At 47.1% G+C, this 26,805-nt stretch overlaps 1 protein-coding gene across 4 annotated transcripts in view; it reads right to left on the bottom strand.

Annotated features, from left to right (window-relative positions):
• B4GALNT3 (beta-1,4-N-acetyl-galactosaminyltransferase 3) overlaps positions 1-26,805 on the bottom strand; it is a 65,067-nt gene that overhangs the window by 11,055 nt on the left and 27,207 nt on the right. Inside the window, exons 2-13 of one of the 4 annotated variants that reach the window (XM_071768588.1) lie at positions 16,245-16,348; positions 15,500-15,577; positions 7,998-8,093; positions 7,411-7,501; positions 6,442-6,542; positions 6,016-6,083; positions 5,393-5,471; positions 4,898-4,964; positions 3,029-3,172; positions 2,520-2,629; positions 1,500-1,600; positions 215-291 (exon numbers count right to left, since the gene is read on the bottom strand). In XM_071768588.1, coding sequence (XP_071624689.1) covers positions 215-291; positions 1,500-1,600; positions 2,520-2,629; positions 3,029-3,172; positions 4,898-4,964; positions 5,393-5,471; positions 6,016-6,083; positions 6,442-6,542; positions 7,411-7,501; positions 7,998-8,093; positions 15,500-15,577; positions 16,245-16,348 — 1,116 coding nt within the window. The other 3 variants (XM_071768578.1, XM_071768572.1, XM_071768594.1) reach the window with 3 other exon arrangements.

Genomic DNA, 26,805 nt, shown 5'->3' on the forward strand with positions numbered 1-26,805 from the left:
CAATACAGCCTATTGTTTGGTGACCTCCCAACTTGCCCTTAAGTGAAGTGAAAGTGGCAGCAAATATCTCCTCCCAGCCACAGCAATCTGGCAGTGAAGGGCTGTGATGTCCTTGGCATGGAAATTCAAGAACTTCTTCCAGATGGTGCTGGAAGATCACACACAAAAGTAACAGGTAAAAAGATCCTCCAGGGTCTGATACCAGGGTCCCTACCAGGCTCCTCTGTCTTTTCTCCTGAGTCCAGGCTCTTCTCTGGCCGATCCATTTTCATGTACTTGTAGAATCCAAATCTGCAGTGGAAAGGGCAAAACACAAGTTTGAGGAAAGTTACTTTGCCCTCTCCAAATAAATTACAGCCACTGCTTCTGAGGTGATGGTCCATTAATCTGACTACACCTGTCCAGCATCTTTAGGTTCTCTTTTCCTATCATCACCACCATCTTTCATATCTTTGAACAATCAGATATTACTCTGCATTGTCAAATACATCAATTTGCCTTGGTTAATAACCCAGTCTCTCAGACATTTTCACATAGCACAGGAGGAATATAAGTACCTTGAGACACTTCTTCAGCCTTCCTTAAACTGCTCTTTAAATCTCACTTATGGTATAGTGCTCACAAACACAAGTCATCATGCTGCAAAAGCTGATCAGGTAGATAACTGCAATGCTTTCCCTCTCTCCTCTCATACCACCACTGCTGTCCTCATACACCTGTGCTTCAAGCTTTTGGGAGGACTTTCCAGGATTGCTTTCCTCCATGAGTGCGTGGTGTGAAGCAAAATGGGAACCCAGTTCCCAACTCCTGTCACAATACAAATGAATTGTCAAAGCAATAAATTTGGGTGGCACCTTCAGGCCTCTCTCCTTCACACTCCAGAGTTCCTACCCAAACCTGTGATATGTTCTGCTGCTTCAGCCCTCAAAATAGTCCTGCAGGGAGGCAGATCCTGAGCACAGGGAGGCCACTATATCTCACCAGAAAAGTCACTCTCCTTATCCTGAAAAAAAGTCCTGCAGAACTGAGAGGTGTCCTCACACAAGGTGTCTGCCTGTTGCAGGGGAGAGCATGTGAGTTGTGGTTCCCTTACAGGGTCACTGCTGGAACCCAAGTGAAGATGAATTACATGCATTTCTTTCTCAAGAGAGATGCCCAGTGGTGAGCACGGTTTGGCTTTCACAGCAACAGCCATCAGGAGGCTCCAGCTGCTGGCAGGCAAAGTTTGCTGGAAATACATTCACTGATGTAGTGGAACAAACATGCTCTGACCCAGCTACTGGATTAATAGAGCAAGAAAAGCTGTGGTACTTTCCTCTTGAGACCTACACATGTTTTCACTTAAAGGGAGCATAAGATACTGAGGGAAAATATAAATGCTTGAACATTTTGCAAGGCTTAGGGGATATTTAAGAATAAAGAGTCTCTCAGAAGTACAGAATTCCACTCCAACCACCTCCTCCCTCCCTGCTAGCAACCCTCCATTTGCAGTATCCTACCTTTCCAAGTAATAAGGATTTTCCTGATAGAAACATTTGTTGTCTTTCTCCATGTGGCTCAGGCGACTGTAATCATTTGGGTAAACAAAGGATAAATGAACCTGGGAAGAAGGAAGGAAAATCAAGTAAAACCCTCATAAATGTCACGTATCAGTCCCAAGGTGACCCAGACACAGCTGCATGGTGACCAGCCCTTTGGAGAGGGAGCCGGGTTTGCTTTCTATTTGTCTCTCCAAGGCACCTGCTAGCAGGCTGTGAGAATGGAAAACAGAAGGAAGGATGCTGGGATGTGTGCATGGGTGTGCCTTTTTCTTTCTCTCTTGGCACCTATCTGTCCATCTCTGTGACTGAAGTCCTAGAACAGAGCAAGAACTAGCTGTGAGAGAGGTAGACAAGTTGCCCTGAAGAGATGCAGGGAATCACAGGAGCCCAGAAAGCCTGTGGGGACACCTCCAGGGAAGGCTGAAGGAGCTGGTGTTACCTAGGATGGGAGTCTCCTGGAGAGTGCAGGCTTGCACTGTCTTCCAGGGAGGGCAAACCATGCTGGTGACCTGTCCTCAGCAGACCTCAGAGTCTGCTCTGCTATGTAGAAGATTAATCCCTGTGATGTTGCATGCCCCACAAATGTGAGCTCCCCCTCAAGACCAGTGTTAAGCTTGTCAGGGGCTTTAGTAGTCCACAGAGACTGCAGTTCACCTCACAGAAAATCCTTGGTCACTGTGAGGGTCCACGTGAAGGCAAGCTCAGTTCTCTGTTTTGAGGTCTGAGGGGCTCTCTAACACACACACACTTGTCCCCCAGTGAGACTCACAAGCAGTGTGTAGCACCCATCTCTCTTTTCTGGGTGTTGTCCTTTGGCAGGTACTGGTATGCACAAAGCTGAGCAGTTGATGGTCAGACCTGCCCAGGAACTTCAGATCAGTATAGAGGTCCCCATAGTTAATGGGGTCTCCATCGCTCCCTCCTCGCTTCCCCCTCATTTTCCCCTCCCCAGTGACCTGCTTAAGGAATAAAACTTACAAACTGGAGTCCCTGGTAGCGCTGCAGAGGAAATCCATTGACCAGGTAGCTGGGCTTGTACGGGCAGTCTGCCAGGGCCCTGCGCACACGAGACTTGCTGAGCAGAGGCACTGAGAAGAGAGACACAGGCAAGTGTTGCTGTAGCAGCCCTGCTGCAACCACTACACCAATCGAGCTACTTCTGTGCCTGGTTTCCATTTATCCATGTGAAACACTAGCAGAAACATCAAGCAAACTATCTTGCACGGCTCATGCCTTTACGTTCCTCTATGGCACTTATGAAATGAAAATGCTACAGCTGGGGACGTGTTGTGAGCCAGATGCCAAGAAAGAGGAGTTTAGTCTGTGTTTTGTCTCCAGCAGTGACTGACTCTGTATGCTGCCCCTTTCCTCTGCACTAGGGAGAAAAGAAGTGAAGCCTGATAACCACGGCACAAGAAGGACAATCTGTCTCAGCTGTGCTGCTGCACGTGCTGTGACAGGCTGCAGCTACCTCCTGCAAGTCTTACCTTTGTAAAGAGTGTCCCTGGGGTCAGGCTTCAGCATGTCAGCTGGGTGTGCCTTGCTGCCTGCACTGTCAGCAGGCCGCCTCGTGTGACTGGCCAATGTCTGTGGGATGTGCCCAACCTCATCCATCTTTAAAAGTGTCTCATCTAGAAACCAGAGAGAAAAACAAGGGGGAGGAAGGACTAGTTCATCCTCTGTTCCAAAAAGTGCCTTTCCCCATTGTCAGCCCTTTCCAAATGTCATTGTATCTATGACACTGTCTCTGGCATAGTGATGCCTAAATAGTGCTGACCAGGAGCTTCACTGCAGACACCATGGGAAGGAAAGGCTTTGACTTAGAAAGCTGGAAGTACAGAGGCTGTGAGGTAGGAACATAGATATCACTGAAAGCAAACAAACACAGTGATGAGCACTGGAGGAAAATTACCTCCTGCTTTGGTCATGCCCACAGTGGTGTGCTGAAGAAGCCTCATGCTAGCAGGAATTATGGGACACATCTGAATTATTTGCACTGAATTTATTTTAGAAGGAGGCAGAGAAGGTGAAAAAAAGGAAAAAAAATGAGGAGCAGAGCTTCCTCCTGTGCTGGAAAAGGAACAAGTCCCTGAGGTGAGGCCTTCAGTGACTGAGCAAGATGATGCCCCAGCAGGGGCACGGAGATCCACAGGAACAGTGGGAAGCTTAATTCCAAGACTGGGTTTATGTTTTGGTTATGTTTTTTCTTGGATGTTGCTGCCCAAGGGCTTCAAGTCTCATGGATCCTACTCTGAGATGAGGGGAACTGAATAATATCCAGGAGGGAAAGGCCACGTGCTGCCAAGGGCACTGTTGGCAACTTTTGGGTACTGAACAACATGGGAACCCAGAAGGAATGGGATAACATGCCAAAAGCTGATATGGAAGAAGGAAACACTACATAAGCAGAAGCTGCCAGATAAAGATGAGACTGCAGCACTCTTCCAACCATGAAGTGATCCTGCTGTGATATGAGTCTTCCCTTCTAGAGGGAAAAAATAAGAAAAGAGCAGAAGAAAAAAAAAGATTAGGACAGAAGACCTAATGGAAAGCCTAATCCTGGACAAATACCAAGTTTCAGAAAATACATCAGCAGTTTATGATCCAAGACACAGCAAACAGATGTTTGAGTTACATCAGTTAGTCTTCCAGAGATGTCAGGAAAAGTGTCAGGATGGAAAAAAGCTCAGAGATGTTGGAAGGTAACAGTGGTAGATATGAACAGGGGGAATACTGGCAGAGGAAAGCGATGCTGACAAAGCTCTGTAAGTGTAAACAGTACTAAGGAGCACTGGTAAAGGCATCACTTGGTGTGTTGAAGATTTACAAAACCGGAGGGACAGGGCTGATGTGCTTGCTGCAGTCCAGCAGCAACTTGAAGAGACTTGAGGTTGACAGAGAACAAAGCAATGTCCCACAGTATCACTAGGGTATTCCACTATGTCCAGCGCACAGAGTGAAATCTTCTCGAAGTGCTCCTGCAACCCCTTCTACTTGGTCAGCACACCCCCACAGCTCTCATGTTCTGGGCCTCATGTTCCCACAAGCTCGCTGCAAGCAACCTTCATCTGTGTTACTCTTACATCTGGAATAGTCCTCACTTTTGCAGACTCTCCTCTCTGCCCTTCCTCACTGCGTCTGGATTCCCCTGAAATAATGCTCATACTAATTGTCCTATATTTAATGAGTCACACTCTTGTCTAGAGGTCTCCTTCCTGACTTGTCTCCACTTCTTTCCCATAATGATCTGTACTCATGGTATTTGTCTGGCTAGACTATGATTCATGGAGAAACACTGCTGATATGTTTGGGAAGAATGGGAGGTTCTCAGGCAAAATTGTGGTGAAGATACTTACTAGCAAAAAGGGAGAGGTATTGGGAGTCAATGACTTTGAACTTCACTTCTGGGTCATTCAGTCTCCACTGGAACAAAGAAAGACATTAAAATTAAATCCTTATGGAGTTAACCAAGCTTGAACAAAAAGAACAGGCATAAGATGTTTTTCCACCAGATGGGCTCACAGCTTCCTCCCTCTCCTTACTATGACCAAATTTGCCTAGCAGCAAAACACTGGGAGTGAGCTGATATCCCCTTGGATACATCCAAAGTAAGAAAGGACCAAGAGCTGCAACAGAGCCTGGAGAGGGCAGAACTATTCCAAGCAAGCACAGAAAGGTGTCCTGGCATGTGGCCAGGACTATCCCACATGGAAGTAGGTAAGGAGTCTGGAAGGGATTAGATACATCTCATGCAAAGAGGAGCTGAGGCCTCAGAAAGGAGGGAAATCAATACAAATATTCTCGAGCTCTGCAGGAATGCACATACAGCACAGCCATTTGCACAGACTCACTGCTACTTCCACATGGTCTGTTCCTCTGTCATCCTGCTTGTGAAGAACCTCAAAATAGTACCTGCCTGCAGATGACAACCTGTGAAGAACAACGTGTCTGTCACCAAGAATATTATGGAACAACTCTTAGCTTGTCAGCAGATAATGCTTGGAGAGCGACCGCACCTATGAAATAACCTAATTCTCAGGGTGAGCAGGGTTAGGGCTGCCAAGAAACCTGAGATGCTGACAGTGAGATAAGTAGCTTCCCTTGGGCACCTCAAACACTCCAGACCCCTCTCAGTTAATTTTTCCTGACTCTCTTTCAGCCTTGTCTTATGAGTTTTGGCCTCTGGGAAACCTGGCCATATCCAAAGCAGGAAGCTCAGGCCAGAGTTCATATAGAGAAGTCTGGATTTGCTGGTGGCTGCTTCCACCAGGGAACAAAAACTCACTATTGGATTCTTGCAGTAAATCAGCAACTGGCACAGGTGTGGATATGTCACTTCATCTTTAGTGATACCCCAGAGTAATCCCTTTCTCTATATTGCTAAATTCTTCATAACAAGTCCAGGATCCTTCTCCTTGTGATGTCCTGGCCATGTGCAGAGGAGGCAGGGAGGAAAGGGGCTCTACTCACTCACCTCACCATCTTTGACTGCTGGCTTTGAAATTTCCCAAACTCCCCTGGTGCAGTCCACTCTTTCCCTGTCTGTGAAGAGACAGAAAATACTCTAGTTAAGATGGGTTTCTTCATGGTTGCTGTGCTGGAGAAATGGAGCAGGAAAACTGAGCTCCTCCTCCTAGTAAATTGTCTGTAAGATCCACAATATGTGGATAGATTTAGAGTCCCTTAATAATGAAACTGGGGCTTTCAGGACCAGCACCAATATGCAACAGTATTAAAGTATGTCATGTCATACCTGTCTGGCATCTGTTCTGGTGGTGTCTGTATTTAGGCAGGAGAAGAAACTTGGCTAGTCCAGGGAAGTATTTAAGACAAAAAGGTCTCCATCCCCACAGAAACATTAGTCTTGATGGAGGAAGCCACACATGTACATGCACTGTACCTTGCCTACACTGGCCAGCAGCTGGAGACCAGAGGTCTTTTCATTTGGACTCAGCCAGAACTCAGCATTATCATCCGCAGCAATGGCAAACTGAAACTCCCCTGTTGAGAGATGGAGGGCATAAGTAGAGCTCTAGGCTAAGAGCTTGTGTACAGAACAGATCCTGCTCCTCTAAAACACTGACTTCACCCTTTTTCCTGGTGACACCATACCTTCCCTTTTGATTTTACCACTCCCTTTCAACCTCTCTGAATTCTCTCATTCTGCTGTGATTGAAATGAAAACCTAACAGATGCAACTGGTTTGCTATCCCTCCTGCATCAGCTTCATGTGACATCTAACTTGGAAAGCTATGAAATCCATGAAATTCTCCCTGCCTCCCATTTTAATTCCAGAGCAAATTTTTGCATGAGAAGCTGTGTTTGGATGGAGAAGCGTGCACAAAGAGACAGTGTCATTGTTCTGGCCAGGGCTTCAGGGATGGCAGTTGAGGGCCAGGGGTCCAGCAGATGTGGGTGAATGCCAGAGGCTGCTCTGGGCAGGAGCATGCAGCTGGGAGACACAGATGCCAGCTGCTGTCAGTTGGCATTCATGCACCCAGGGAGCTGCAGGGACACAAATGATGTCATGTACAGTTCTGTGCATTTGAACGAGAGAGGAAAAGCTCAGGGAATGCTTGTGCCCACGTACACACTGTGGGGCTGCACATTCACAACAGCATTGGTTTTTATCGAGCACTTCCCGTCTGTTTTCTTCTGTGCTTTTCCTTTCCACCCTACAGAGGAGGCAGATGAGTTTCACCCACACCAATGCCACGGTCCATCACACACAGCTAGATGGGCTGCCCACATAAGAGACCTCACATGGGGCTTGCTGGGGTGAGAGCACCAGTGGTTCAGCACCAGGAGAGGAGGGAGGTGCAGGTGAGAAGGGGCACGAGCAGTGGCACAGCAGCCTCAGAGTCCTCACCATCGGTGAAAGGATGCAAGTAGCCAAATATCCGGAGACCATAGTTGGTCCATTTTGGAGAGACAGCCAGCTTCTTCAGTGTAGTTCGTGTCTGAAGTAGAGGACAGAAAAAATGATAAAAATAATTAGATGCTACAGGAAGAAGAAGGGATGCAAAAACCCTGGGATAGGTGGGCAGAGGGAAGTATGAGGTTTTCTCTGGGAGGAGGAGGGAGTAGGGTGTGTGATGGAGGCAGCAGAAAAGAGCAGGTGAGATGAGAGATTTCAAATTGGAACAATTGAGAGGGGAGAGCTGCACAGGGCATGCTGATGAGATAGGGATAGGGTTTGGCATTCCTTAGCCATATGGAGGGAGAGCACCAAATACAGAGTTCCTACACCTCATGTTTGAGGCATGTTAGACCAGCATGGATAAAAGGAGCCTTCCCCAAGCAGCAAGAAGACCTACTGCCACTGACCCTTGCAAAAGGAAGGACAAAGGAGGTGACAGAGAAGGATGAGAATGGGATGTGCAAGGAGCAGGGGATGATTCATCTGGGAAGCAGAGCTGGGAAGTATGGGACAGCAGGTGTCAAGGTCTTACTCACGTGGGGGAAGAGGGGGAAGTGCAGGTTTTTCCTGAGTTGCTCAGTGGAGCTGCCACACCAGTCCTCAAACACGTGCAGATTGGCCTGGCCCTGGAACTGGGAGGCAGAAGTGGGGCACTGTGAATCAATGAGTCCCCCACTGTGTCCCTGGTCCTGCCAAACCATGGACCCCCAGCATTCAACAGCTTGTGAGAGTGAAGGAAGATGCTGCTTCCCCAAGGGGCTGGTCTCCAGAGACATAGGTCCAGACTTCTGGGTCTCATCAGCTCAAGTTTTGGGGTTGGGCCAGGTGAGAGTCTGAAGAGCACCAGGGAACTGTGATAATGCCCATAACAGGCCAAGCTAACTTGAGGTGAGGCTGGAGCTCACTTCATTTTTTTCCACTGAAGAGGTGTTTAACCAGAGGGCTGAGCTCTCAGGTCACAGTGTGGGATGTGCTATAGGGTGGCAATAGCCCCTCTTGATCCAGCAATGAGAGTGTAGGGTCTTATGACCTTCAAGAAGGTATTTTCATCTCCTCAACTTCTCAGGGCTGTTTCCCTGGCCCAAGGAAGATTTAGGGAGACGAGATGGTAGATCCCCTTCTCAAAGCACACCTACAAGGTGGAGCTCATAGAGGATGGTAAAGACAGGGAAACAGGCTCAGCAGGCTGGAGAGCAGCAGCCTCCTGATGTCCACAAAAACACTGGAGGAGCAGGGGTCCTCTCCCAAACAGTGTAGGAGGGGGTGCAGCATGGGTATGGGTGGCTGCCCCTGCTGCCAAGCCCAGCCCGGCCAGGAATGGCTGTCAGTGCCCAATGGAGACCTATAACACAGCTTAGCTGGGAAAAGCTTTCTGGTCCCTTAGGGATTTTAGTGAAATGTTACTCAAGGGATAGGCTTTCTTATCTATTCGTCAGAGACATTTAGTAGGGAGGAGATGGCTGCCTCCCAGCAAAGACCACACTCTGCCTGCAACTAGTGGAGCTGGATGCTGAAACCCTCCTCACATGGCTGGCATCCAACCGCAGAGAATAAATAATCTGGAGTCTGTAGAAGCTACCTTAGATGGGGAAATGCTGAAGAAAGGAATAGGTTGCCTTGGGACCAGGGAGGTTTTGCTGTGGCTGTCTTGCCTATATAAGGACTGTGCGAGCAGGACTGGGGAAACTGCCTGAACAGCACCCAAATGTCTACAGATGGCAGCAAATTCTTAGTTTTTGCCGGAGAGTCTCAAGCAGGGCTAAAGCAGCACGGTGGAGGAGGGCCCAAGCCCTTAGTGCAATCCTGGCAGAGAAACCACTGTATGGAGTTATTTTTCCCAGGATAGCAAGTTGGGGTTTCATTTTGTAACAAACCGTGGCTTCATGGAAGGACACAGAGCAAACTTGGCCTGGCAACAGCTTATGCAGTAATGCTCCTTGAGAGCTGTGAGCTTTAGTTATGCACGTGAATAACATCTCTGTGTGCCAAGCAAAACAGTTCACAACTGCTGCTTGTTCTTGAGTGACCTCTTGTCAGCCCTCGCCCGCTGGTGTTCGTACTTCTACAGCTTGACCAATGTCAGAAAGTCTGTATTGTCCCTCACTACTATCTCCTCTTCCTTACTCCTCTGCTGACAACCCTTAGCCTGGATTCTGCCTATCAGGCAAGAGGAAAAGTCACAGTGGATATAATTCCCCAGAGTGTTGCAGCACAAAATCACAGAGGTACTACACAGAGGGCTTGGGGCGATGGATGCAGCCAAGAGAAAACCTGGGACTCTGCAGGGACTTGTGATACAAATAAATTACTGCAAGTGTGACAGACACTGAATTGGAGTGTAATTGCTGTGCAGTCCCATGCCCCTTGGCCAAATCCAGGTTCACACCCAAGGGTCTTACTCTACTTTTCTCAGCCAAATCAAAGAATGACAATTGCTGTTTCCTGTGAAACATGAAATGAGGTGAACGGGCTGGGCTCCCACAGTGAGTCAGTGAGCCTTTAAGGCAGTCTGCTGCTCTCCACAAGTGATGCTAGTTTTTCTTCTTGGAGAATTTTTTGCATGCTGCAGATTGCAGGCTCAGATCTCTATCAAATGTAGCACAACACTCCCACACTGTGGAGAGGCTGGCACTGCAGTCCTCTTCTGGCAAAGATAGACCCAGGGGATGCTCCCAAGGCTCAGGACTGCAATGGAGCTGGGCTGGCTTTGATATGATGTAGTCAAAAGCCAAAATAGCTCTTTATGAGGTAAGACCCAGAAGAGTGGCCAGACTTGCTCAAATGTATGCAGAAGAAACTTGAACCACTCCCATTCTAATACAATGTTTGACTGAAGAGTTTGGCAGTATTAGGGACAGGGCAGCCTACTAAACAAATATGGCAGACACCTCTGTACTAGGTGCTCCATCAGTGCTGTGGAAGAAGAGATGGTCCCTGACATTTTTAGCCCAACACCCCTGTCTCCAAAATCTTTGCAAAGCCACCTGAGAGGAGATACTAAAAGAAGGTAATAAGACTGCTTCACTTCCCTGTGCTCACAGCTACCATAAATAACTAACCAGTAAATAATAAGTATTTCTTGAATGCAGCTTCAGAGTATTTTCTAAAACAACAGATTTTCTCCTGAGCTAGAGCAGCCTAACTTACTCTCTGCTTCCCCTGAAACTGAAAAGAACATTATTGACAGATAAGTGCTGGTTGCCCAAAGCAGTGCTTTGGGACTGAAAACTGAGCTAGGCTTTAATTTCAGCCCCTTCCAAGTCATCAGTGCAGCAGCTGTTTTGAAACCCTATCACTGCTGTTCCTCCAACTCAGCTCCATGGCTGCCCATCGCGGGCAGCTGAGAAATTCCATTTGCTATTTGGGTCTCCTCTGGAATATGCAGTAGGTATCTCCTCCTTGAGGCTTTTGCAGATTGCAGTAATAGATAAATGGCACCACTACTCCCAATTCATGCACGCAGATCTTGACAAACATCAATGGACTTTATGAAACGTGTCTACCAAGTTTTACTTTCCATCTTGGAACTACCTGACCCTGGTTTTCAGAGGGCTGGAAATTTAGGGTAAGCAACAAGCTAAGTTTCCCTTTTCCCCTTAAAAACATCTGCTTGAAAAATTTTGGATAGGCTGATTTGGCCTAAACCCGGAATAGAAACCAAGAGTCTGGCTTTCACTGGGAGCTGGTATTACACAGTATGTACCTTCCCATTTAGAGGGCTCCTCCTCCTCAGCTTCCTCCTCATCCCAGCCTCACCTCCCAGTGGCTTCTCTCCATGATGCTGAACTAGTAGTACTTCAAGAACCCAGCTTGGATCTGAAATGGGCACAGGACATGAACCAAGGGCCCAGGAACCCACACAGACCAACACCCTCTGGAGCACAAGGCCACAAAGCAGTGGCGCTGCCCCAGCTGAGCCCTAAAACAAGGCCTGGGACGTGAGAGCTGGGCCAGGCCCTTTGCCTCCATGTTGACCCCACAGCCTCTGCAGCTTCAACTCCCAGCCCCAGTGCCCATACTTCCCACAGAATTAACACCCGCCTGCACCCCTGGCTTTATTAAGAGACTTCGGTATTTCCGCTCCCTTCCAGTGCGGAATTTCAGATTATCAGCTCCTCCTAAGAAAACAGACGGTAAAGGAGGATCAGTGTGCATGCAGAGAGCACAGACCTCCCAGCCCAGCCCAAAAAACCCTATGGTGTCAAAACCACCCCGGGGGGGAGGGTGACACCACACAACCAGCTGCTCCTGGTGAGCAAGGAGCACCAGGGATGAAAGATGAAGCAGCAGCAGAGGCTGGAGCACACAGCAAGACCACTGGAGTGGTCTTTTCTCGTTTAATCCCAGGCAGTCTTGGCATCACGGAGGCAAATCAGCTGCGTGCAGCCCACGGAATGCACAGCCCTGGGGATGGTAAACAGGGCACAGAGAGGGCCTGAGCCAGAGAAGAAAGGCAGCATTGTGCTGCCGATTGGAAGCTCCTGAGTTTGTAAGACTCTTCTGTCTCCTCAGAGCAGCCGCAGCCCCTCCTCCCCCTGGCCCAGCTCCCCTGGCTGGGTGACATTCAGCAGGCAGCAGCTGGGCTTCGCTGCAACCCCTGCCACTCCAGGCACTTGCAGGAATCATAGAACTGCCAGGGTTGGAAGGGACCTTTAAGATCACCTACGTCCAACTCCCCTGCCATGGGCAGGGACACCTCTGACTGGATCAGGTTGCTCAGAGCCCTGTCCAGCCTGGCCTTAAAAACTTCCACTGCCTCTCTGGGCAAGCTGTTCCAGTGTCTCACCACCCTCAGGTGAAGAATTTCTTCCTAATATCTAATCTCAATCTACCCTCCTCTAGTTTGAATCCATTCTCCCTTGCCCTATCAGTACCTGACATCCTAAAAAGTCCCTCACCAGCTTTCTTGTAGGCTCCCTTCAGATACTGGAAGGCTACGATAAGGTCTCCTCGGAACCTTCTCCAGACTGAACAACCCCAACTCTCTCAGTCTGTCTTCATAGGAGAGGTGCTCCAGACCACTGATCATCCTCATGGCCCTTCTCTGGACATGTTCCAGCATGTCCATATCTTTCTTGTAAAAGGGGCTCCTGAACTGGAAACAGTACTCCAGGCGGGGTCTCATGAGAGCAGAGTAGAGGGGGAGAATCACTTCCCATCAAGAATCCATCAAGACAAGTCAACAACAAAGCCCCCCTTGCCGCATCGGGCCCTGACACCTGATGGGCACGAGCGGGTGAAGAAGGGACAGAGTGAGCAGCAACAGCTTTGTCTGTCAGTCCCCTAAGGAAAGGATGCTTCCTCTTAGGCCAGGTTTGGTAGCAGGAGGATGCCCTGGCTCCTATGCACCCACACAGGCATAGCCTGCAAGAATGTTCCTCACACCTTCCAGAGGGAAGGAAGTCCCAAGGCTGTGCAGATGTGAAGGTTTTATGTATGTAAATGCCCCTCAGCACTCCTCAGATCTTTCTCCTCTTAGAACTGAACAGAGGCTTTTGCAGAGGTAAATGAGAAGGATCAGGCTAACCAGGTACTTTTCTGAAAATCCTCCACCCACACCTACAGCAGTGCCAAATGCTGACACTCACCTGCACCACAGCACAGGTTTGTCCTGGCAATAGCTACACGCCTTTATGAATTAATGAAACAAAATGCACCCCCTCTCCAGCCTGAGGAGGCAGTGGGTGATGCTGGGAGCTGGGAGACTGTTCTGGTGCATGGAAGAAACAGTGAGGGTAGGGATCATGTGCATGGGCACTCTGAGGAACCCAGGAGTGAGGCCAAACTCTATTTTTCTCTATTTGCAGCATATAACTTCATTGGGGATTTCCTACATGCACACTTTCCCACCACATTACCAAGGCTGAAGACCTAAACCTCCAATTTCATCTCCTGAAACTAAAAGAGGAAAATAGAAACCTGTCCTTTTGTGTCCCTGCCGGCTGCCAGCTCACTCTGCAACTCTGTTAATTATTTATGTTTGTCAGGAATATACTTGCCTATTCAAAGCCCAGCTCCCAGACCTGTGGGATACAACCTGCTGCCCCTTGCCCCAGGAATCAGGCTGCAATTAAGTTCTTAGAGATGCTGCAGTGAAGGCACAATGGGATCACAGACCCTGGGTAATTAGTTTGGGCAGAGTTACAGAAAAACTTAATCCCCAGGTCAGGAGAAATTTCAGCTGGTGTTAAAGAGAACAGCAAGCAACTCTATACAGAACTGTGCCCACAGATCCCTCCCCATCTCCAGCAGCTGGTACTGGTGAACTGCTGACCTTTGCAGTCAGGGTAGCTCTGCTGACTCTCTGGATACAGCCCGTGCCACAGCAAGGGCAGGAAAATTTGCCTATAGACAAAAGGAAACTGGTGAAAGAGGTGGATGCTTCACAGGAGCAGTGTTAGTAAACAGGGCTGATGGGGGATTGCATGTGTGAATGGGGCAAGAACACCAAAACCAGCTTCCCAGTCTGGTATCTATATTCCCTAGGATCTAAAGACTTACTACGGTGCATCTATTTCTCACCACCTCCTACAGGGCCCCCACAAATTCCCAGTGCGGCTGGTCTGAGGCAACAGCCCTGCTACCCAACAGAGCTCTCCTCCCCAACAAAAAGGAGTGTAGGACCAGGCAGAAGGCATGCAGAACCTTTCCAGGTGTGGGACCATCTTCAAGTCCTTCCTCTTCCCCTTTGGCCTCTGCACTTGCTCCCCACTTGGCAGTACCCCACCGTGGTGCCAGGTTTGCAGGCTGATGGGTGCCCTGCCCAGCACCACAGCACAACAGGGAATGAAGCTGCCCCAAGAGCAAAGCAGAGGGCTTTGCAAATCAGCCTGTGTTAAACACCCACCTTCCCCCCAGCCACAGCATGCACCCCCCCCCTGTTTTATTTCTGATCCAGTAAAGGCTCACTGCACACCACAGCTGACAGGTTTCAAGAGGAATAAGCCTCAAAGGAGCTGGGGGATGCCATGGTCTGCATGGCATCCCAGTATAAAACATAGTGCTGTGGGAGAGGGGAGCAGTATATGCTCCATGTCATCCCTGTGCACAGCAGCAGTCTTGGCCCTCATGTCCTGCAGCCTTCTCACCAGCAGATGCTCATCTGGGCCAGTGCCCTGACTGCAAGGCCCTGTGGTCAGAGGAAGCCCCCAGGCTCCAGCACTTGCTATAGCTGCAGCAGAACATATCAATGGTTTGGTCTGGTTCTGGGCACTGGAGGGTGACTGGCACTGTCTGCTTCCAGGAAAGCTTTAGCCCATGCTGCAAGGACCTAAACTGTTCAATGCCATGGCTGGAGGGACATGCTTTCATCTCATGCCCTGAGCACAGGGATCACAGCCTGCTCCCTCCCCAGGGGAGCCACAGAGGCCCTCCTAATTTGCAAAGGTCTCTAATCACCTTGAGGAATTTAGTGAGCTAACTCCACTAACTGGAGTTAGCCCCCTGGCTGGTGTCCCTCATTATCAGCAGGCTGCATTGCTCCCTTATCTGAAGAGGAATGGTGAGATAAGGGAACAGGGGAGGAAAGAATAAATGAGGCATGAAGGAAATAAAGGGAATGTTTACCCCAGTCTTCAAAGGTCATCAGAGAAGGTCTCTGTTCATCAAAAGTGCCACTAAAGTAAAGAAATCTCTACCCATAACACACAGGAGTTGGATAGCAAGCATATGCAAGAGCAGAGCATGACACTTCTGCATACCACGGTCATGTATTTGTTGAATGCTTGGCCCTACATGCTCCCAGCCCTCATTAAACTTCACCTTCCAGGAGGGTAGCGGGCTGCCTGCTCTCAGGGAATTGTGGGTGGGTGCTTGGTGCCTTGATGGCTGCTGGAGAGGACAAATTAACAGGAATCTGGATACTCCTGTTTTTCCAGATGATTACTCAAGTCTCTAAGTGTCATTAAGTTAGGAGAAGGTGATAGGGAATGGACTTGTAGTGGAGCAAATGAATTTCCAGGCAGAGGTCCCTACCTCTCTGCCCACTGCATCTCTAACAACAGCACCCTCATGCAAAATGATGGAGAAAGGCACCAACCTCTGGCATCCACTGGACAGGGTTGTCCACAGCTGCAGAATTAGATTTATTCCTCCCACCTCTTTGCAGCTCTCGGCTCTGAAATACAAGTAGAGGAAATTCAAAATAACCTGATTAATGACCCAGCACTGACACCTACACAGGAGGGCTCAAACCTGGTCACCAGAGCATGCAAAAAAAGCAAGTTCCCAACCCCCTTTTCAAAGGATAGGCCAGCTATCAGAGTCATAGCGGGGTGAAAATGCTCCTTGGCTTCTTTGATAAAAGATTTCCATGGTGAACTGCTGTGAGGAAAGGATGCCAACACTTTATTTATAAGTGTTTGCTATCACAGAGTTAAAACTTAGGTCATCTTCCCCTTTTCTTCTACCCCATCCCTATTCCAGAAGGGTCCAAGGAATATTTCTTCCAACTCTACCTTCAGACATTGGTACCAAGAAGTGCTTCACTAAAGAGCTACAAACTCTCTCCTAACTTTTCATTTCTGCTCCCATCTCACTCAGTGCTACCTTCCTGTGGCACATACCCAGCCAACTTCAGCCCACCGCTGCAGCTTAATACATCTAAAATAACTTAATTGATTACAGAGGAGTCATTGTGCATTCACACTGCTGTGAGTCAGCTCAGATTTTGCCCTGTGGCATGCTCTCTTTCCTGCGTGAACAGAGAGCTTTCTCTTGGGGCCAGCATCAAAAAGGAAGATCTGCCCTTCTGTATGTTCAGAAGACATCCCAAGCCCCCTCACCTGGTGTCCCAGCTTCTGTGAATAGTAAAAGTGAAGGCTTGGGTCCCCACCTGGGACATTCGTGTCTGCAAGAGCCTTAGCCAGCTCCCTCCAGCTTTCATATCCTGTGCAGAGGAAACAGAAAGAGTTGTCAGAGTACAGGCTAAAAGAAGAAGCCACAGCAGCTACCAGAATAAACTGGTCTTTTACACGGCTGAGACCTCTAGCACTGGAATGGTCCAGCAGAGACCAGGAGTTGTTTATGTTACTCAGAATTGGCAGACACAGAGAGAAAGAAGTTGCCTTTGTCTTCCTTAAAAGCCCTTCCTTCCTTATTAATTTGTAGTATTAAAAATTCATCATAGTTGTAAAATATGTGTCAGTAATTTTATTAATCACCACAGGACTGGGAACCTCTTGTAGATCCCTCAGATCATCCTATTGATCAGACTAAGGAACATCAATTTATTTAAACTAGTAGTCCCAAAGAACAGTAGGCAAGACAATAAGCAGATTACTAATTAGTCTAACAATCAAAAGACTATTATTCTGAATATACAACTATTTGCACAATAAAAGCTTTTAATCTTATTTTCTTGAAGCAAATTATGGCAAAGAATGCACCTGATGGGACATTCAGCCGTAATGCACAAAATGTTAGCAGTGATGCAGTTAAGGATGTCGCTATTTAAGTGAAGTCAGCTTCCAGGTTCAAACCAACTTCACCTCTCTCTTCCCTCCCAGCCTGCTCAGTGCATGAGCCAGGATTAATTTCTGTTTCCTTCTACAACTCCACTGGCCTCCTGACCTTAGGAAGGACAAAGACAAGCAGATGTAGATAACCTTGTAGCTCTCCGTGACCTCTGTCCATCTCACTAATGTGGCAGTGCTGATGAACAGAGCTCACACCTCCCAGCAGTGTTACAGTGGCTCACACTGTGCAGTTTTCAGAACTGCTAAACATTTTGGCACTGAGACAGCAACTATCCAACCTGCCAGCAGATCAGCACAGTGCCCACCCCCACGATAGCTTAGCTGTGAAGACTGCAAGTGCCAAAAACTCTACGAGCACTCACTTCTCCCAGGCTGGTGGCAGACCAGCTCAGTATCCATGTATCAGGGAGCAGAGCCAGGCTCTCTGCCCTTTTTCTTTGAAAATGGAAATAATCCCCAAAGAGGATTCTAAGAGGTCTAAGAGGTCCACAGAAGTTGGCTGCCTTGGTATATACAGGGAACCTGTCTGCCAGCTTCAAGTCTGAGTATTAAGACAAATTATCTGAGCTCTCTGCACTGCTCCTGCAGCCAGAAGTGGCAGGGATGTGCTCTGACAGGGCAGCACAGCCCACTGATGTGGAAATCTCTACTGCTTCAGAGCCAGCATACCCAGCTTGACCCTACCCACCCATCTCCACCCTGGCCACCCAGCCCAGCAGCATGGAGACTCACTCTGGCTGAAACAGGAGCGTGTTCCATCAGTTTGCTTTGGCGGGGGCGTTTACAAGCCACATGACTTAGATCAGCTCCAAAACATCTCTGAGTTTTGCAGAGGCCAAGGCAAACCCACACCAACTCTAGGAAATAGAATTCACAAAGGACCCTTTGACAGATCCCCTGCTCTGGCTGTGCTAAGCTCTTAGCCTGTTATTGTACCTAACAGGGTTGCAAAAGTCTTGTCTCTACTTGCTCCTAAATCTGCGGGGTCTGGCAGAGGTGAGCAGAAAGCAGTGCTGAAGCTGTCTCCTCTTGATGCAGTGAACAAAAGGGATGATAAATTAAGAGTGCAAGAAATGTGGAAAATGTGAGAGTCAGAGATGCGACTGAGACAAGATTCAGAGGAACTACATTGTGCCACTTTCCTGACATGAGTGTCAGCTTACATGTGTGGTTTTCATTCAGGCCCTGTTAGATGCTGAACAGCCACAAATTTCTGACCTGTGTCTTCCCACCTCCAAATTCTCATGAGAAGCTATGGGTTTAAGTCTATGACTAAAAAATATCAACATCAATATTTATCTTCTGTAGAATATTTTCCAGACACTAGTCATTAAGGCACATTTCATGCTTCAGGGACTGACTATCGTGGGAAAGAAGAAATTCCTGCATCTTCACAGAAGATGAAGTATAATGGTTAAGCTCCTACCTTGCTCACAGAAACAAGGCAGGAACCACTACTTCTGAGTGTCCTGCAGCTGGACACATGGCTCCACTTGCATGAAATTCAGCACTCACTATTTTGAGGGCTCATTGTACCTAGCAGAAGGGAGCCCAATTTTTTTCAGAGTAGAGTCCCAGAAGAGGGAGACTGGCTAAGTTAGAGAGGAATCAAGTAAAACAGGAATAAATCTTAAAAGGGCAACAAAAGCTGGTCCATTCTGGGAGAATCACTGACAGAAGACAGCAAGAGAAGCAGGTTTTTTTTCCTTTCGTGCAGAGAGAAGGGACTGTTTAGTTTCACTGTTCAACTCAGGATTTCACCGGTCTGCAGAATAAGCTCAGGATAAAGTGTCAGGGACTCACCTCTCCTGGGGATAGGATGCTGGCCACCACAGGCAGCCACTCAGCCGCGGTGACTGCCGGGCTTGTCTGCGCTTGGGTTCCTGTGCGGGCCTGGCATGGAGCCCACCTCACAGCAAGCACAGAAACCAGGCTGCACACAAGTGCCAACGGCTGACATTTCTCTGACCCATGGAACAGAGAAGACAGGGGGGCAACTCTCTGTGTTGTGCAAATATTTACCTAGCACTTCCATCAGCCAAACATGGCAGAGACAAAACATCTAGGCATTAATCTGGAGGTAGCGATTTCCTTGATGGGTAATTTCTACTCTGGCAGGCTTGTTCTCCAACATGGTAGGACCTGATTTTCAGAAAGCAATAGGATAAACACTCCCCTGACAGAAAGAACTTGGGATTCCATTTTCTTCTTAAAAGACTGGCTCTCCCCTCGGAATGTCCAGGGGTGACCCTTGGAGAAGGACCTGGGTTTGCCCATGCTTTCCTCACCAGGTGAAGGGAGGGAGCTGTAGAAAAAAGACAGGCTCCTGCAGGCTCTTGTAACCAGAAGACCTCCAGATGCCAGCTGCTGATAGAAGTTTTCTTCCCAGCACAGGCCACAAGATTCAAGACATTGCCTTGCTGCCTCCTGTGCAGCAGCTGAAGAGCAGAGCCTTGTGGCTCCATCCATGGCTCTGTCTCAAGAGCACCAGAGCCAGATGTTCCGCCACAGGCTCACCATGACCTCGGGCTATCCATGAGCACTGCTCAGGAGCCCAGTTGGCTGGAAAACTTTCTTGATGGCTATTTAAAGTCAGTGATAATATGCATGGTAAAAAGCAGTAGGCAGGAACTAAAATACTTCAGTAAATACTTCAGCATTACTAAGAGAGAATGACAGACCTATTAGCTTTGATGGCTTTGCTCAAGCCCCTCTACAAACCTGGGTTTGGTTAGATTGGAAAAAGGCAAAAAATGGTACAGGCAGACATTAAAGGCTTGGGAGGAGCCTGTTCCATAGCCAGGTGAATAACTGGAGATGTTTGTCTGGGCTTTGCTGCCATTAGCCTGTCAGACAGATGCACTAACCAGCTCCTGGCCTTTCTTTTCTGTGGGCACCTCTTCCCAAAGCACTTCCCATCACTTCCTGCAGCACAGGAGTTGATTTCCAAGGCTATTTTTTCACCAGGAAGGACCTCCAAGGAAGGCAACCCTGACGTAGGCACCGCATGTCAGAAGCAGCAGCCAGCCTTGCCATCACATTCTCCCCTTTCTTGGCATCAGGACCGGCCTCATGGCCACAAAGGATGGTTCAGAGCAGTGATTAACCTAAAATCCAACCCAGAGGAAAGAAAGGCAGATGGCTTTCTGCATGGCCAGCTTGTCCAGCTGAGACACTTGACCAACCTCCTTTCTACAAGCAGTAATTCACCTTTTTTTCTACTTTTGTGCACCAGTAGTCCATGGTTCAAGCTACACAGTGATCAGCCACCACCCGGAAATGTGAAGGTGTTTTTTCTTCAGAGCAAAGGGGTCCCTTTTCTCTCTGTTCCCATCAGGCAGGCTGGCAGCTGCCTGCTGAGTTCCCAAATGCCTACTGGGGCTGCCCCTCTGGACTTGAGGTTTGAAGCCCTCAGGACTTGAGCTTGCCTCTAGAAATAGAGGCCGGTGGACTCAAGGAAAATAGCCTGAAGAGGAGGCTGAGACAGACCTGCATTCTACAGCAGAAACACCCTCAAGAGGCAGCCAGTCTGGAGCCTGTTGCCTGTAGAGCAAGCAGACCAACACTTAAGGGACAGAAAAGCTGTAACTAGAGGAAATAAGATGAAGATGTTTCTTGTCTTGGCTCTCATCAGGGCCCAGGGCCACGTCTGCCTCTTCTCAGCTATGCTTTTTATTGCTATTGGGTTAAAAGTCTATGAAGGAAGCTGCAGGAACAGCAAGCAGAGATGGGGAGATCTCATTCAGCAGTTATGGTTCTGACAGAGCAACGCACTCGAAGCTCGGTTCAAGAGAAAACAATAAAAAATTAAAAAAGCAGAAAGCCACAGCCAGAGGTAACAGACAGGAGTAACTAGGGACCTATCAAGCCTCAGGGCAAAAGCATGGTTAGAGCTTCTCTGTTTGGAGATTAGATCCATCAAGCCACTGTCCTGCTCCTGGCCCCAGCCAGCACTGGATGTTTCAATTAGCCTCTGAAGGTACCTGGCAATTGTGCAAGGGGGAAATCCCAGACCCACTCGGGTGACCAGCAGGATAAGATTTGATTACTCTGCTGTTGTTACTGCTGCTTACATAGCTGCAAATGCTATTAACACCTACGTGCTATCCAGCCCTTCTGTAACCCTGCTAAACGATTTCACTCAGCCACCTCAGGAAACAGCAGGTCCCATAGGCTGGTTTGCACAAGAAGCGTTTTCCAAGTCTGAGACCATCCTCCTCTTTTGTTGAAGGAACAGGGCCACAAAAAAACTGCCTGATTTGAAACAGGATTTTGTTCTTCATTACCTGCAGCACTCACAGACCCCTCAGCATGGCATGATGTTTTGACCCTTCCTTGGATCCTATTCCTTTTCTTATCCTGGTTGAATTTTTTTAAATTTGCTGTTATCCTGTGGGACTTCCATGTGATTTGAGGTTTCGTCCAGTATTACTCCTAGCTAATCAGGTATGTAGGGGAAGTACCCAATACCCCCAAATATTTCCATTAAGTGCCTTGCAAATAGTTGTCAAAAAAATGCTGGAGAAGGTTGCAAACTAAAAATGACACAGGAACTCAACACAAGGACCTATGTACAGTCCCTCACCTCCATATGCATGTCCTGAACGTAAACTTAAATTCTAGCTTCTGCCCCAGTTACCCTCACAGGCACACTGGGAGTGCTTTCACCCCACCATACATTGCTGGGTGAAATAGGCAGTGAAGCTGTGGTCCAACAACCAAATCCTTCTGGCCAGAGAGCTCACAGGGACAAGCTGCCACTCTGCTGTACACCCCAAGCAGGATGGTTTTGTGGCTGCAGCCTGAGAGTGGCCATCTCTGTGTCACCTGCCCACAGCAGTACTACATAATGCTCTGGGGAAGGGGATATTCTGAGGGTTTGACATGCCTTGAGATTCACCCTGACCAGAGCAAACTAGTGCCACAATGTTGGGGAAGAAACACTTGTCTCCTGGTCTACCACACACACAAATATGAAGCCCCACAACACCAGCATACAGAGCAAGAAGATGAGGTGTAAACTGGACTCCTAAAATAGCAACTGGGGGGGTGGGGAAGGATAAAGTGAAAAGGAACAGCAAATGGCTTCTGGCCCGAGGGGTGAAGGAAGGTTAGGTCAAGTCATGAATCATAGACAGGGACAGAGAAACTACCAAAAAATCATTCAAGGGTAGAGCCGGGCCAAGAGAACCTCTCTGGTTACTTATTTAAGTCAATAAAAGGCACAGGCAGAAAAGAGCGAACTCTTTGCCCTTAGATCAAAATCAGAACACTCTTGGAGTTAAAAGAATTCAAGAAGTTATGAAGCCTGGTGCTACAGAAGGAGGCCTGCAAACCTTTCCATTTCTGGTTAGCATGAAACCCTGCAAATACAATTGCTGGCCTCCTTGAGGGATAAATCACAACTTAGAGACCATGTGCGCAGACATAAATTACTCCGTTCTTCCTCCAGTTACAACACTAATTCACTGAGTTTTTGAAACTGCACGGCTTTGCTGTCAGTGAGTTTGCAAACTTGGACAACAACCTGCAGGACATTAAAAGTATATGAAACACAAAGGAGGAAAAAGCAGAGCACTGAACTTGGGAATGAAAGGAAAAGCTCTCTTTTGATAAGACAAAACTACCTAGGGCACTCATGCAGTCTCATTTCCAGACTCACCCACCAATATAATACCTTGCTGCTGCGGCCCTCTAGGTATAGGAAAACTATTTCATACAGGAAGGAAGGAACTGATAAGCAATATCTGGGGCAAAACCCTGTTGTGTTTAAGATATTTCAAATCTTGCTTCTGCCACTGAAGTCTTCCATTGCCCTAGCTAAATTAGGAAGCCCATTTATGCCACAAGATTATCTAGCAGAGATTTTCTGCCTCCTGAAAGTTCAGTCAGCACACACACATGGAGATGCATTGCTGGATTTGAGGGAGAAGGTCCACGATGCTGCTGCCAGTTGCACTATCCTTCAAAATTACGTGACTGAACTCAAATCAGCTCCAGAAATGCCTCTGTTTCAACCTAGTGCGTGGCAGAGTCAAAAAATTGCGAACTATTGCTTATCTGCACTCTCCAAGCTGATGGCAGAGGACGTTCAGAAGCCAATGCCAGTGTGGAAAGGTGGTTATGACCTACAGCCAGCTGAAGTGTCTGGCCACAGAGCCCCAGCTCTGCCTGTGCAGCTGTAATCCCTGCCCCAGGCAATCACAGCCAACAGGGGTTGTGAGCAATGGAGACAATGTCCTTGTCCTGCCCTCACCTCTCTGACCATGCAGCTTACTCCCTTTATGCCTTCCTCTCTTCTACCTCTGAAAAGCTGCACTCGGAATTAGAGTGGGGAAGACGAAATAGAAGGGCATTTTATTTTCAGGGGAAGGAAACAATGTTGACTCAGACGAAGCCTGAAGCCTGAGAAGAGCAACTCCTGTTCCTTTCACGAGTGTAAGATAAACACCACAATTCTGGCAATGCTAACTTACACAACAAAGGTAGGAGAAATATTTCCCATTTTTCTACTTCTTTGCGGTAATTCAAAGGTCATCCTAACTACAGAAAACACATGTAGAAGCTTTTAAATAGTAAAATATGCTTTCAACATGACAGCCACAATAGATGTTTAGTTAAAATCATTAACTGTTGGCAAGTCCAACTCTTCAATTTATGGAACATGTGGCAGATGTCCTGCAGTTACAGTGTGAGTGTTGCACACAGGCTGACTCTTATCTGCCTGCTCAGAAGATACTTGTACCAAAAGCAAACAAGCAGTGTCAAAAAGAGCTGCCTCCAGTCAGACCAAAATCATGTGTGTTGTGAATAGTTCACATCATGGTATCACACTTACCAAGCCAGGCTTTTTCCAGTCATTGTCCTTAAAACAAGGGATTTGTATCAAACCAGTTAGTTACTGATGGGAGATCAAGATGCTTGGCTTGCTTGAACTACATGACTTGCAGTGCGTAGAAAAACTGGCAGGTTGACAGAAGAGCACAGAACTGGGTGTTTTGATACAGTTTGTGATAAATTCTAATTTTTATTCCAACTTTTAAGAGCAAAATAATTCGCTGCTTCATGCAGTTCAGATTCACAGAATCACAGAATGTCAGGTTGGAAGGGACCTCAAGGATCATCTGGTCTAACCCTTCTAATATTATTGTTCATGTGAGATGTCTTAGCACCCTGTTGAGCTGAGACTTGAAAACTTTCCAAAATGGGGGAATCCACCACCTCCCCTGGGAGACCGTTCCAATGTCTGACTGTCCCCATAGTGAAAAATTTTCTTCTTGCATTCAAATGGAATCTCCCCAGGAGCAACTTGTGCCCATCACCCTTTGTCCTATCCATGTTACTCCTTGTAAACAGGGAGTCTCCATCTTCTGCCTTTTAAGTACTAGAACATCATAATAAAGTCTCTCCTAAGCCTTCTCTTTTCAAAGCTGAACAAACCCAGTTTCACGCTTTGCTTTTTCTTCTCCACCTCTTTTTTCAGTAAATAGTAACATCTGACATTATTTTTGGAGCAAAAATATCATTAATCCTGGAAATTCTACATGGGTTTCTACCAATTCACTCCCAGTGACAGCATCCTCAACTGCTGATTCACACTCTGCATACAGTTTGCACTTTTTTTTCTTTTACATTAATAAGAATAATAATAACAACTTTAAAAAATCCTATCTGGCTCTCAAGATGAATAGCATGAAAAGCAGATGTTCCACCTGGTTATGATCACTCCAAGTGGTATTTCTGGCACCCTGACTTTTGTATGGAGGCACCAGTGAAGCCCTGTCCTTAGAGACACCATAGGCAATAAAGGCCTCTTCTGCTGTGGTAACAAGTTAATTAAAGTTAACATTTGCCTCTCTATTACCAGCTCAGTGCCCCAAATCATTGGCACTGCACTTGGAGACCAACCAGGGAGGCTTCCTGCCTACTTTTAGTCTTATGTACAACATTATAATTAACAGCAGTAAGGACTTATTGAAAAAAGAAGCATGATACCAAATGTTTTTAGCCATGAACTGATCTGCAGCTTTGATGTCCAGGGTATCTGAATAAATTCAATGAATATGAAGCAACATATGTATGCAGCTTTCCTCCCCTCAGTGCAGTGAGATACCTGCAAAAATAAAGAAAGAAAATGGGAATGCCATGGTCAGCAGTCTTTGCTATCAGTTTTTCATTTTTTCCAACTGGATTGTGCCCAAGGAAGTTCAGCAAGGTCCATGTAGCTTTCTTTGGCAACTTCAGTAAGTGAGTTTTTCTCAACTGATTTAAACACCACAGCACAAAGACTGCTCAGAGGGCTTTCCAATACATCTTTTTAATACAGGATCTTTCTAGGATATGAAGCTGAACATCAACTTTACTGAATGTAGCTAATGCATTATTTCTTTTATCTTGGATGGGATTTTCCTGAAGACTCAACATCTTGCCACTTCCATGTAGAGGCAGCAAACATTTGCTGCAAATGTAAACATTTGCTTACAGCTTGAATTTCAGTCAAGTTCTGTGGAACTTTGCGCTGCAGAAAAAAACCCCACACCTTATTTATTTATCTACTTGCCATTTCTATTTGCCATTTTGCTTAAAGCTGCTGGAGCCATTTTCTTCCTCTGAATTCACCTTAAAGGTAATAATCCACTCAAATTTATTGATTCCAATTATTGATTGTGACAAAACTATTGCCAGATGATATCAGTTTCAGTGACGATCAGAGGCAGTCAAGGGATGAGACTGAAGGAAGAAAGGAATTAAGATACAGAACAGGCGGGACAAACCTCCACCAGAAACAGTGCAGGTTGGGCTGCTCTGACCATGAGGCAAAGAAACTAAGCTGACACTCTTGAAGGCCACTCCAGAAATACCTTATGATTTGCTTAAATTATTTTCAATTACTCTTGTTATTGAGGATAGCAGAATGACTGATCTGAGGGCTCTGCATGGGACACCCTACTCTGACTCTAAACAAAGCCAAAAAGACAACAGACACCACGAAATGTGGGACAACAAAACACTTCACGAGGCTTTGGAGAAAACTAAAGCAGGCATCTCAACTGAATGAGTGATGAATACCAGAACCAGAGAAATTTAAAAAGTCTAAGTAACAAGGGAACCAACACTGCAGTGGTCGAGGTACTGCTTTGGTATTGCTTTCTAGGTATGTCAGATTAGAAACTATTTGATGACTGAATTTTGAGTCAGATTAAGTCCTTCTAATAATGTTAATGGGTTTTGGATGAAGCTTCTAAAACTTCTCCAAGAATTTCAGGAACTTGGATGCAATCCCTGTGTACAAGTTTACTTCCATGATTCTGATTTGAAGTTTAGAACTACAGCTTCTGGTTCATATTTACAAGGATCAAACACTGATTTAAAAGATGGCAAAAAGCCACTGCCATTTCAGGATATCCTTCAAAAATGTCTGAAACTTCTAATCAGATGCTGACAACACCAAATCTAAGCCAAAATCTTCATAAGGCCTGAATGCCAGGCTTCATTTCTCTTTGAGGAGGAACTGTCTGCATATCTCCAAACTCAGCACCACCATCTCTATTTAGAAAAATGCAATTTGTAACAGTGATTTCCTCTGAATCATTAAATAGCAACTCCTTGTCAGGGCAGAGAACTAAAGGTTTCATATGTTTTGGAAAATCCTACAGACCTATGCCTTAAAAACCCTATTAAGACTGAGTGCACTTAAAGGGTGAGAGAATGCTTGACCTTCTCCAGGACATAGGCTCAAAATTCACGTGGACAAAAAAAGCCACCAGTTCTCCCTTAGGGCATCTGAGCAAATGTGTGCTGTGCAATGGGAAAGGCTGCAAAGCACAGATACTTTCTTCTTGGCTAGCTTCATTTCCCCAACAAGGGT

This window comes from Heliangelus exortis, chromosome 1 (assembly GCF_036169615.1).
Source record: "Heliangelus exortis chromosome 1, bHelExo1.hap1, whole genome shotgun sequence".
Classification (NCBI taxonomy): domain Eukaryota; kingdom Metazoa; phylum Chordata; class Aves; order Apodiformes; family Trochilidae; genus Heliangelus; species Heliangelus exortis.